The sequence below is a fragment of the Sorex araneus genome, chromosome 5, assembly GCF_027595985.1.
Source record: "Sorex araneus isolate mSorAra2 chromosome 5, mSorAra2.pri, whole genome shotgun sequence".
In the NCBI taxonomy this organism is placed as follows: domain Eukaryota; kingdom Metazoa; phylum Chordata; class Mammalia; order Eulipotyphla; family Soricidae; genus Sorex; species Sorex araneus.
The window spans coordinates 130,662,331-130,673,066 of NC_073306.1; the positions used below are offsets into that span (position 1 = coordinate 130,662,331).

Here is a 10,736-nt window from a genome sequence, read left to right on the forward strand (position 1 = left end):
TGTACGGCCTCAGATTCCACAGTTTTGCATTAAACAGGAGAGTAACAATCAGCTTAAAAATTTGAAAAGAAAAAAACATGTATTTAGTAAAATTAAGGTGTTCTCTGAAATGACACATTTCTCAAGCACAGAGATATGAAAACTATATCCAACAAATCAATTGTATCCAGAGGCACCCAAGTGGGCAGGAACGCCTGTCCTTGATGTCCTGGCCTGAGCTGAGGGCTCCTGTGACCTGTGTCTCGGTCCCTTCTTACAGATATTTGTGCTTCTAAACCGCATGTACCTGGCCAATGCCCAGAGCCTCTTTCTCTCCGGACGCACCAGCCTTCCTACTGGGTGCATAATGCAAATCGCGAGCTTTAACAGTTATTCACATGCCTTTCCTTAAGCAGAAGCATTCTCTGCCAGGCACAGGTGGTGTGCAGAAAATAAGACGTGGGGTTGCCTTAAAGGCCTTCTGTCCTTGGAGCCGAGGCAATAGTACATCATTTCGGGATTTGCCTTGCACACAGCCAACCCGGTTCAATCCCTGGCACCCCGTATGAATGCAGGCGCCTCACCAACTGTACTACAGCTCCGGCACAAGAGAAGCTAAACTTCCTTTTCTTTTCTTTTTAACAAAACCAGCAAGTTCATCATTTATTTTGCTTTTTGGGCCACACCCAGCAATGCTCAGGGGTTACTCCTGGCTCTGCACTCAGGAATTACTCCTGGCGGTGCTTGGGGGACCCTATAGGATGCTGGGAATTGAACTGGGGTCGGCCACATGCAAGGCAAACACCCTACCCGCTGTGCTATCACTCCAGCTCAAAAAGGCTACAATTTCAAAGACAAACAGCAAATGTTGCCCAGGTGGTGAAACAAGTCCTAGAGACACTAACAAAAGGAACAAAAACAGTATTTGCTTTTTTTTTTTTTTTTTTTTTGCTTTTTGGATCACACCCATCGATGCTCAGGGGTTACTCCTGGCTCTGCACTCAGGAATCACTCCTGGCAGTGCTCAGGGGACCATATGGGATGCTGGGGATCGAACCCAGGTCGGCTACGTGCAAGGCAAACACCCTCCCCGTTGTGCTATCGCTCCAGCTCCCGAGAAACAGTTTTTGCAAATCAGGTACAATTTCTTTTCAAATTAACCATAAACCTTCAATGATCCAGCATTACCATTCCTAGGTACGCAAGCAGGAAAAAGGAAAACATGTCTAACAAAAACTTACACGTGGACACTCACACCGCCTTTATTCTTAACAGCCAAGCACTTAAAATTAAGCCAAATAACCATCATCAGCAAGGCTAGTGGACAAACTGTTGATGGAATAAAACATGACTCCATAACAAAAAAGAAATGAATAACCAATGTAAATGAATACCATAAATGAATACCTAAATACCAATATGCATGAATCAAAAAAAAAAAATCACATTGTGTGACACTAGCCAGAAAAGTTAAGAATTGATACATCCTAGAAAATGCAAAATTAATCTATGGTGACAGAAAATTTCCTTTTGGGGGTATAGAGTTACTGAAAAGAGGCAAGTGGAAATAGAACAGAGGTGACAGAAATATTCTGGATCCTATTTGGGGGCTATGTGCTCGTAGCACGTAGCACCATCATCCCGTTGTTCATCAATTTGCTTGAGCGGGCACCAGTAGCGTCTCCATAGTGAGACTTGTTACTGTTTTTGGCATATCGAATACACCACGGATAGCTTGCCAGGCACTGCCACTCGGGCGGGATACTCTCGGTAGCTTCTGGGCTCTCCAAGAGGGATGGAGGAATCGAACCTGGGTCGGCCGTGTGCAAGGCAAACGGCCTACCCGCTGTGCTAGGACTCCAGCCCCATTGCTCGTATGTCAAAGAAATAGAAGAGATGGATAAACTCTTCACTGAATTGTTTCTCCACCAGTATCAGGCCCGTGGACAGGTCCGTGGTGGATATCTCCGAGGTCACGGGGCCGTGGGACTGCTGTCTGGGCCCCCTGGTGCCACTCTGGCACAAAGCAAGTGTGGGATCCCCGGTCCTTTCAACGGCAGGTAACAACAATAAAGGGAAGGGGCAAGGAAAACCAGGACAAGAATTGTCCAAGGATCAGGAGCCAGAGCGGTGGTACAGCAGGAAGGGCATCTGCCTTGTCTGTGGCCAACCGGGTTCATCCCCAGCACCTCATAGGGTCCTTTGAACCCACCAGGAGTGACCTCTGAGCACAGAGCCAGGAGTAAGCCCTGAGAACTGCTGGGTTCTGCACCCCTTACCCCCACAAAAAAAATAAAATAAAATAAAAAGACCAAGAAAAGAAAGAAATGTTAAAGGCACAGGTATCGAGGTTGAAGAGATAGCCCAGGTAATAAGGTTCTTGCCTTGCATATGGCTGGTGGCAGCCCCACACTGGCCTAAGGATTACCTGAGCACCCCTAGAGTGACCCCTGTGGACAGAGCCAGGAGGAAGTCCTGCACACTGTCGGGTGTAGCCCCAAATCCAAAATAAATAGAGAGATAATACCGGAGATAAAGCTCCTGCTTGAACGTGGCCAACCCCGAGAGTCAATCCCCTGCGCTCTGTTTTGAGTTGGGAGTCAGCCCTGAGCATCGCCGGGATGATCGAGAAGCTGCCAGAAGTACGTGTTGTTGTTTTTTTAAGTTTTAATAAGAACAGGCAGCAACATCCACCAGCCACCAGCCACTTGGTACGGCCGCTCCGACCTTCCATACCAAGCAGTCGCTGTGAGTTTTCTTGGGTACCAGCCCCGGAGCGGGTTCCGTAGGACGGGGTGAGAGCAGGCCAGACCCAGACAGAGCCAGCTGTCTGGGCAGGCACCCTGCGGTCACTCACCCCCGTTGTAAATGATGCAGTTGTGCAAGATCCATTTGGCGTCCGCCAGGAAGGCTTCCGTGCAGCCGTACATTTTCTTTTTAGCGTTCTGGGGAAGAAAGAGCCACGAAAGCACCATCACCACCGCGTCCACACAAGCCCCAGCCAGCGACACCTGCATCGGCGTAATTTGCACCGCGGACATTTGCCAGATTAATTAATACGTGTCCTCATTTCCCAGGACGCGACTGTCTTTAAGATCTATACCTCTCTGAGAACGTGGTCATTAAATCCCTGACGCTAACTTGAATTCTCTCTTGTGCGGCCGGTTAGCGAGCGGCTTCCTCCAACGAGCCCGAGTATCTCACGGCTCTACTGCTAAGGGTACACACTGCGGGACCGAGAACTCAATGAAGAACTCATTTATCATCGTCAGTCTCCTCCGGAGAGGGAAACTGAGGGCTAGTGACATGCCGGGACTCACGCGAATCCCAAGCTACCCATTTATAAAGCTAGGATGCCGCCTCTCTCTTTACAATGCCTTCCTGTTGGAACATCACGAGGGCGTGAGTTTTCCGAAGCACCTGGATTTGCTATTAGAGGACACCATGATGTGCGGGCAGCAGGAAGGCACGTCTTTTCACCCGTGTGTTTCTCCAGGCACACGCAAGGGACAGTAGTTCGAAAGCACCAGAATGATGCATAGGATCTAAAGCGTTGCAAATCTCAACGCTTTAGACCAGCGGGAATGGACCTACTTGAGTGTCCAAGTAGGTCAGGGGATATTCCCGATAACCTTTCGGTATCAGTACTGCAAACCACAATGCCCAAAAGGAGAGAGAGACAAAGAGACAGAGATAGAGAGAGAGACAGAGACAGAGAAGAAAAGCACCTGCCATAGAGACAGGCTGGGGGGTAGGAGGTGGGGGGCGCTGGGAGGGAAACTGGGGACTCTGGTGCCGGGAAATGTGCACTGATAGTAGGATGGGTGCTGGGACACTGTACGATTAAAACCTAATCACGAACACCTCTGCAAGGGTCTATCTCACAGTGGTTCAATAAAAAAAAAAAAAGTGCTACAAGTATAATTTTCAGCACGGTATTTTACTGTGAACTTTTAAAAACACCTTCAGGATTTAAAGAACTATCCTTATGGATATCATAAGTCCACTTCTAAGCCACCACCTCTTTATTGCCAATCTGGAGGTTTCCCAGACACTTAATTTTCTCTTCTCCCCTCCCGCTGCTCTCATTAGCACCTCTGAAAGAGAAGAGGCAGGAAGACTCCTATCAGTCAAATCACCGCTGCTTAGAAGCTGTGCCGTTTCCAGGTTAAAAGCTAGAATCCCTGGCAGAGGGACTGTTTGGAGCTAATCAGTGAATTTCAACACTCCACTGCAGAGCTTGGAAGAATGCTTAGAGATGGAGCGACGGAATCAAGAGTTTTTCCATCAGAGCAGAAGAAGAAACAGCCCAGCAAGGGAGCGCACATTTTGCACGCAGGACACACGGGATGGATTCCCGGCCCTGCACAGACCTCAAGTGCCACCAGAGGTGGCCCCAAATCAAAACACTCGACACACCAAGGGGAAAAAAAAAAAAAAAAGAGTTCTTGAATCAGTGACTAGGATGTGCTTTGTGGTAGAACATCGCCTACCTTGCACATGCCCTGGCTTTGATGCCCCACCCCCTAACACACACACACACACACACACACACACACACGAAGGGGGCATTAAAGGGTCTAAAATGCAGCCAGGTCACACAGCGCAGCCCTGTAGCTGGAGAAAGCGGACGGCACCAGAGGCAAAACTGTTAAAGTCATCTCAGCAGCCAGGAGGTCCTGTGAAGGAAGCCAACCTTTTCCAATGTGCAAAGATCCATGGGATGGAAGATATATTCCGCGTAGTCGGGATGTTGTTCCAATGGAACAGGCTTCTGGAACGCATCCGTCTATAAAAGAAAGCAGAGAGACCCACGCTGACACAGGCCGGCCAGTGCTATGAAAGGCCGGTCACCAACAGAGACGTCTCCTCTGACACCATATGCAAGGCTGCCCCAAAGAACGACCCGGAAGAACTGCACACTGGTTCACCTTCGGGTGCCGCCTGCTCGCCCACTCCCCGGGGCCCACGGGTGCTGTCCTCTCCTGGTCTGCTCTGCTCTCAACACACATCTAAGGGACGAGTCCGCAACCTCTCGGGAAGATGGACGGGAATACACAGCATGGGTTACCTCAGACCTGAATCTACCCGCTGCACATGTCGAGGATGGGAGCCGACCGAGAGAGTACCCATCACACACTCAGTCAAGTCCCCGGGTCCCGACAGACATTTCACACGGGGAAGGAAAATTCAGAGTCCAGTTCTTTTTCTCCCGAGAGAAACCAAATTATCTTCAACACAGTGTACACGTTGGCCAACTACTTCTGAATCAGCCCAAGCGGCAGGCCTGGATGGGGGATGGGGCAGTATTCATCACTAAATCTAAAAAAACCTCATTTGAAACACTGAATTCTATTCCACTCAAGCATCAGAACGGCTTCCCACAGGCAGGCCACTAAGCTCTCTGCTCTCCAGAGCTAAAAGGTAGTCATTGGAAGTTTTCAAATGGGAGAGAGAGAGAAACAAATCAGCAACTTTCCACTTCCACACTGGCTGATTTGATCTCAAACAACTGATGTGAGAAATTAACACCTCCGACTTTCTGTTTTATGATCTCACTGAACTGGCAAAACTACACGCGAATATTCTTTTGGAAAACCGTCTTCTTCAGCAAACGGCACTGGGTCTAGGCAAAGCAGGAACCAATTCCTTGTCACTCGACATCAAAAGGGTCCGGTATTTTAGAAAAAAGCCAAACTTTTCTCCTCTCGCCAAACCAAAGCCATCCCCTTTGGTTTTCCCCGGGCCGAGATCTGGCGAGACCAACTCTCCCAACTCAGCAGTGCCCAACCAGCGGGCAATGAATCTTTCATCACGGTGTCACATTTCAGAGCATAATCTCCCAAGTGAGGCATGTTGCCTTTTTTATTTTTAAAAGAAATTCAAACTGCAGTGGCTCCTCCAAGCCCCGCGTTTCACATTTCCATACACTCCTCTGACTCAGAAAGAGAACGGCAGCTTCACAAAAAAACGCGTTCCTGGCACAGACAGTGCCCACCAGAAAAGGGATCTCATCTTTACATTCCTCCGGAGGAGAATGTCATGATATGTTGACTATTGACATAACGTATTTTTAGAAACAATCTATTTTCCTGCCAATCTCCTGAAAACTGTCACCAGAACCTTCCAACCGCCACGACTGTGATATTCGAAGTGGGAAGCGAACCACGGTGACGTACAGCACTTGGCGGCTGGCAGGGGCCGTTCGACGCTCTCACACCACACGTTCCCTCAGGCGGGCCAGGCAGAGGCCCCGTCCGTCCCTCCCACTTCAGAAGCCAAAGCCCCAACTCCCGTCTCGCCCTTGATGGGAACCACACTGTTGGGTTCTGCTTGAAAGCCTGAACGTTTCATCATCAGACTAGTTATAAATAAACTGGGCCGTGCTCGCTTCTCTCACTGCAATGGAATTTTACGAATTCCCCCGAGTGGCCACGGGACGCACGCCTCGCTCCTCTCTGTGACCCACCACGACTTCCAATCCCCGCCGACTTCCTGCCCCGGGTTCCCTCTCAACCGGGCTCCTGTGAGACACGGAGCGCTGGCTAGACAGAATTACCTGCATGCCATGGTACCTTGTGTTTAACTGACAGAAACTTGAATTCTGGCACCCAAGAAGGCCCACACGGTAAACGCGGGTGTCTGGAAAAGCTAAGGTTACAAGGAACAAGAATGTTAAGAGCACCACCCACGGGGCCGCTCTGCCCACGGTCACGAGCACCAACGGGAAGTCGGTTCTTACCCCCGGCTGCTTCATTTTCTGGATGGCGAACTTGAGCAGGTAGGACAGCTGTTCGATGGTGAGCATCGTCATGGCCTTGCTCTGGGTCTCGATGCATTCTGCCACCGTGATCTTCTACAAATCAAAACCACAGAGACGGCCAGTTAGGAAAGACAGAGTGACCGGCAGGGAACCTAGTTCCTTTCCCTCCTGATTTTCCAGTATGTCAGCACGTCAAAATTAATGCCCATCTATGTGGGCTGCCAATCTGCATCTGCTTGACCAGCATGCACGGGGGCTCGGTGCCAATCAGAATCAATAATCGATAAAACCCCCCTGAACCATCAATTCCCTGAGTAGGAATCGGTGGCAGCTCGGGACGAGGACATAAGCTGAGAAAATCGCAGGTGGCAAAGGGATTTGCAATGTTCTCATTGTAATGACCTTGAGTTTCAAGAATGGGACCGGAAAGGAAAGATCCCTGTCAGTCGCTTCACTTGATCCTCTTACAGTCCTGGGCCATCTCTCAGGGACTGACAGGGCCTGAATTCAATGACATCACCGGCAGAAGGACAGTCTTCCCTGCAGAAAGAATCCGAAGGATGACAGCAGGCCAATAATAACGATGACTTCATCCTCTGTCACCACAGATGTGGCTCCAACCGAGGACATTCTGCAAGCCTCTGCAAGGAGAATCATCGAGCCGTCTGGTCTCCACGGGCAAGCAATGTCACTTTCCCAGGGACATTCTCAGCAGCTGAGCGACCCAGGGAAACGCCTCCGGCCAGGCTCCGCTCTGTGACCTCGGTGTCCAGATCAGCAGCCCTGAATCTTTCTGAGCAGCAGAATTCTTGAATGACATCAGGACGTGGTCTGTAACCATCTGCAGGGAGGACCGAGGGAGAAGAGCCTTCTGCCCTTCTTCTGGACACAAGCTTCCATCCTGGCCAAGGACCCTCCCAGAGGAACTTTCAGATGCTGACAGGGAGCGAAAGAGCGACAGAAACAGCAGCGTCACGCAGGAGCTGAACCCTGGAAGGTGCCACTCTCCATCGGCCCACGCGGCTGGTCTTGCCACGCTGTGAGGAATGCGTTTCCGGGGGACTCTCCAGGGTGAACTTGGGCACTTCCTGCTCAAACTGTCGTTCATCTCTTGTCTATGCCGGCAACGCCTGGTTCCCAGAAAGCGTCAAGTCGGCACTTCCGGTCACAGCAGCCGGGGAAAGAGGCCGCGATCCTGGTGCGTGAGGCCCGGGGTGATAAAACTCCCACAAGAGCCACTGTCTGCTCTCAGCAGCAAGAAGGGAAGAGCTCGGTTCTGAGAGACGCTGCCCTGGCTGGCCTCGGGTTCGAGCCCCTTGAGTTGGCCATAAATCCTAGGGCTGCAGCCCACTGGCCTGGCTTTTGCTCCTTGGAGAAAAAGCATCCTCTCTCTGAGCCCCTTCATTCTGCAGTGTTAATACGCAACTGGGAAACGGTCAAGGCAGGAAGAAACAAAAGAAGTTTCCAGTGCCCACGGCAGAGAAGGTTAGATTCCAAATTAAAGGGCCATCTCTGGGCAAAGTTTAGGCTCTGGAATTTATCATCAGTTGCAAAAAAAAAAAAAATTTAAAAAAGACATCAATGTTGGGGCTGGAGTGACAGTACAGTGGGTAGGGGGAGTGCCTTGTATGCCGCCAATAAGGATTCAATCCCTGGCATTGCATATGGTCCCCCAAAACAGACTCAGAGTCAGAAGTAAACCCTGAGCACCACCAGGTGTGGTCCAAAAACAAACAAAAAAGACATCCATGGGGCTGGAGCGATAGCACAGCGGGGAGGGCATTTGCCTTGCACGCGGCCAACCCAGGTTCGATTCCCAGCATCCCACAGGGTCCCCCAGCACTGCTAGGAGTGATTCCTGAGTGCAGAACCAGGAATTCCACAAGTCAGAGCTTGTGCATTGGCGGGTGCGACACAAAAAGAAAAAAAAAAGAAAAAAAGACCTCCATGTTGGTCTGATGCCTGGTTCCTTCTTCCCCGAATACACACAACTGAACCACAGATGCTGGCCGGTGGCCTAGGTTTTTCCCCACTAAGGTATCTACAGTGCTTCCTCCTCTGAGGCCTAATCAGTCTCTCTTTGAATCCGAGTGGCAGCTTTTTCCAGTAACTGTCAGATCTCTTCCCCTTTCTGGGCCTTCTCGAACATTCCAGTGGCCTCCCCCTACCTCTGCATTTCAAGGGCAAACATCTTCCGCCTCAACACACATCTTCCTTTCCCTTCCTGTAGAACTCTGCTCCTAGCACGCTGTACAGAGACTTCGCTGCCATTTTCGTATTTTTCTCCTTTTAATTAAAAAAAAAAAAAAGAAAAGAAAAGAGTGATAGCATAGCGGGTAGGGCATTTGCCTTGCATGCGACCGACCCAGGTTCAATTCCCAGCATCCCATATGGTCCCCTGAGCACCACCGGGGTAATTCCTGAGTGCAGAGCCAGGAGTGACCCCTGTGCATCACCGGGTCTGACCCAAAAAGCAAAAAAAAAAAAAGAAAAAGAAAAAGAAAAAAGAAAACGTGACTGTGCCTCAATTTTTGGATCATCTTGGATCCCCAACTGCTCAGAGAGACCTGAGAAACTTGAGAAACGCTTGGAGTACGGAGCACGGGACGGGCACCCGTGAGGTGTTACATCCGAAATGGGTCTTCCAGGCGTGGCTCGGGTGTGCGGCCCAAAGACAGAGCAGAGGCAACATCCAGGAGAAGGGAAACCAAAAGATCCATCTTTCTGAGACAAGCGACACGGGTGGCACAGCGAGAGCTGACTCCTGAAACAGCCGCTACAGGAGACTTGGGAGCCGGCTGAGGTCACAGACTGACGCATGACGTATGTCCAACGGTCCTCGTTGCCATGGTCTGCCGAAGAGCAACACGCCGAGGCCCAGCGATGTCCATCCGTCCGAAGGATAAAAAGGGGGCAACGGCTGCATCCCGGATGGTTTGAAAATTTCGAAAGAAGATGGAAGGAAGAGAGAGGAGAGGAGATGAGGCAGACAATGCATTCAATCACGGGGAACTAACCTCACACTCAGGACAAAACCAGTCCCCCTCTGGTTCCGAAGTCAGTCTCAGACACTTAGCGTGATAAACCCGGGGACAGAGCTCACAGCAAAGGACTTGGCCTTCCCGGTGACAAACCCAGCAGTAGAAATCATTCCGTCCATCCTGCGGTACAACATCAACAGGGTCTGTGGTGAGTGGCTGCTTCATATAGTAAAACGGACCATGTCTTAGCTCTGACTGGAATGTAGGCAAGAGAGACAGGTTTGGTTTCAAAACAAAGGTGCATTCTCAAAAGGAAGTTGAACAAACACATCAGTGACAACAAGAGAAAATCACAGCATTTCACACATTCCCAACAAAACCATCCTGGGTCTGGGGCCTCAGGGATCAGCAGATTCTCTTCCCCCCACTCTAAGAGGTCAGGGGTTGAAACGCTGGCAGCTCAGCGGTAGCAGGACAGCATCTTAGCTGATACCAGGCCTTGATTTGGGGTTCAAATATCAGCTCTTCCCGCTATGGGGCCCCGGGGAAGTCTCAACCTATCCGCTTTGATTTTCTCATCTGTAAAATGGGAGTGAAAAAAGTGCCTAATTTCACAGTACAGTGTCTGGGAGAATTGAAGTAGGATGACATGCTGTGTATATTTCACACCACTCCCACCGTTATTAAAATTTCCGATATGGTGAAGAGCCCAACATATAAAAGTCTGAATGTCCAAAAGCCAACAATGAACCCAGCGATTCAGTAACAGCTGGCAGTTAAGTGGAGTCAAACGCGTTCGCCACAAAAAAAAAAAAAAAAAAAGAAGTCATTCATTTTTTAAAGATTTTCCCTAATGCACAAAGTACTTATGAACCCACAGGAGGTTTCCCAGGGTCAGAGTAACAGTACAGGAGGTAAGTCACTTGCCTGGCATGAAGCCAAAACAAGTCTGATCCCCAGCACCTCAAATGGCCCCCTGAGTACTGCCACAAGTGGCCTAAACCTAGCCCCAC

General features: G+C 50.0%; 1 protein-coding gene across 3 annotated transcripts in view; it reads right to left on the reverse strand.

Moving 5' to 3' along the window:
• The window catches only part of ZMYND8 (zinc finger MYND-type containing 8), a 59,554-nt gene extending 49,567 nt beyond the window's left edge, over positions 1-9,987 (reverse strand). For 2 of the 3 annotated variants that reach the window (XM_055137521.1, XM_055137520.1), the window contains exons 1-4: positions 9,760-9,987; positions 6,722-6,835; positions 4,676-4,768; positions 2,837-2,924 (exon numbers count right to left, since the gene is read on the reverse strand). In XM_055137521.1, coding sequence (XP_054993496.1) covers positions 2,837-2,924; positions 4,676-4,768; positions 6,722-6,835; positions 9,760-9,948 — 484 coding nt within the window. In that variant the 5' untranslated portion in view covers positions 9,949-9,987. Of the gene's footprint in view, positions 1-2,836; positions 2,925-4,675; positions 4,769-6,721; positions 6,836-7,144; positions 8,090-9,759 lie in introns of those variants that run through there. The other variant, XM_055137522.1, reaches the window with a different exon arrangement.
• Between the last annotated feature and the right edge of the window lie 749 nt (positions 9,988-10,736).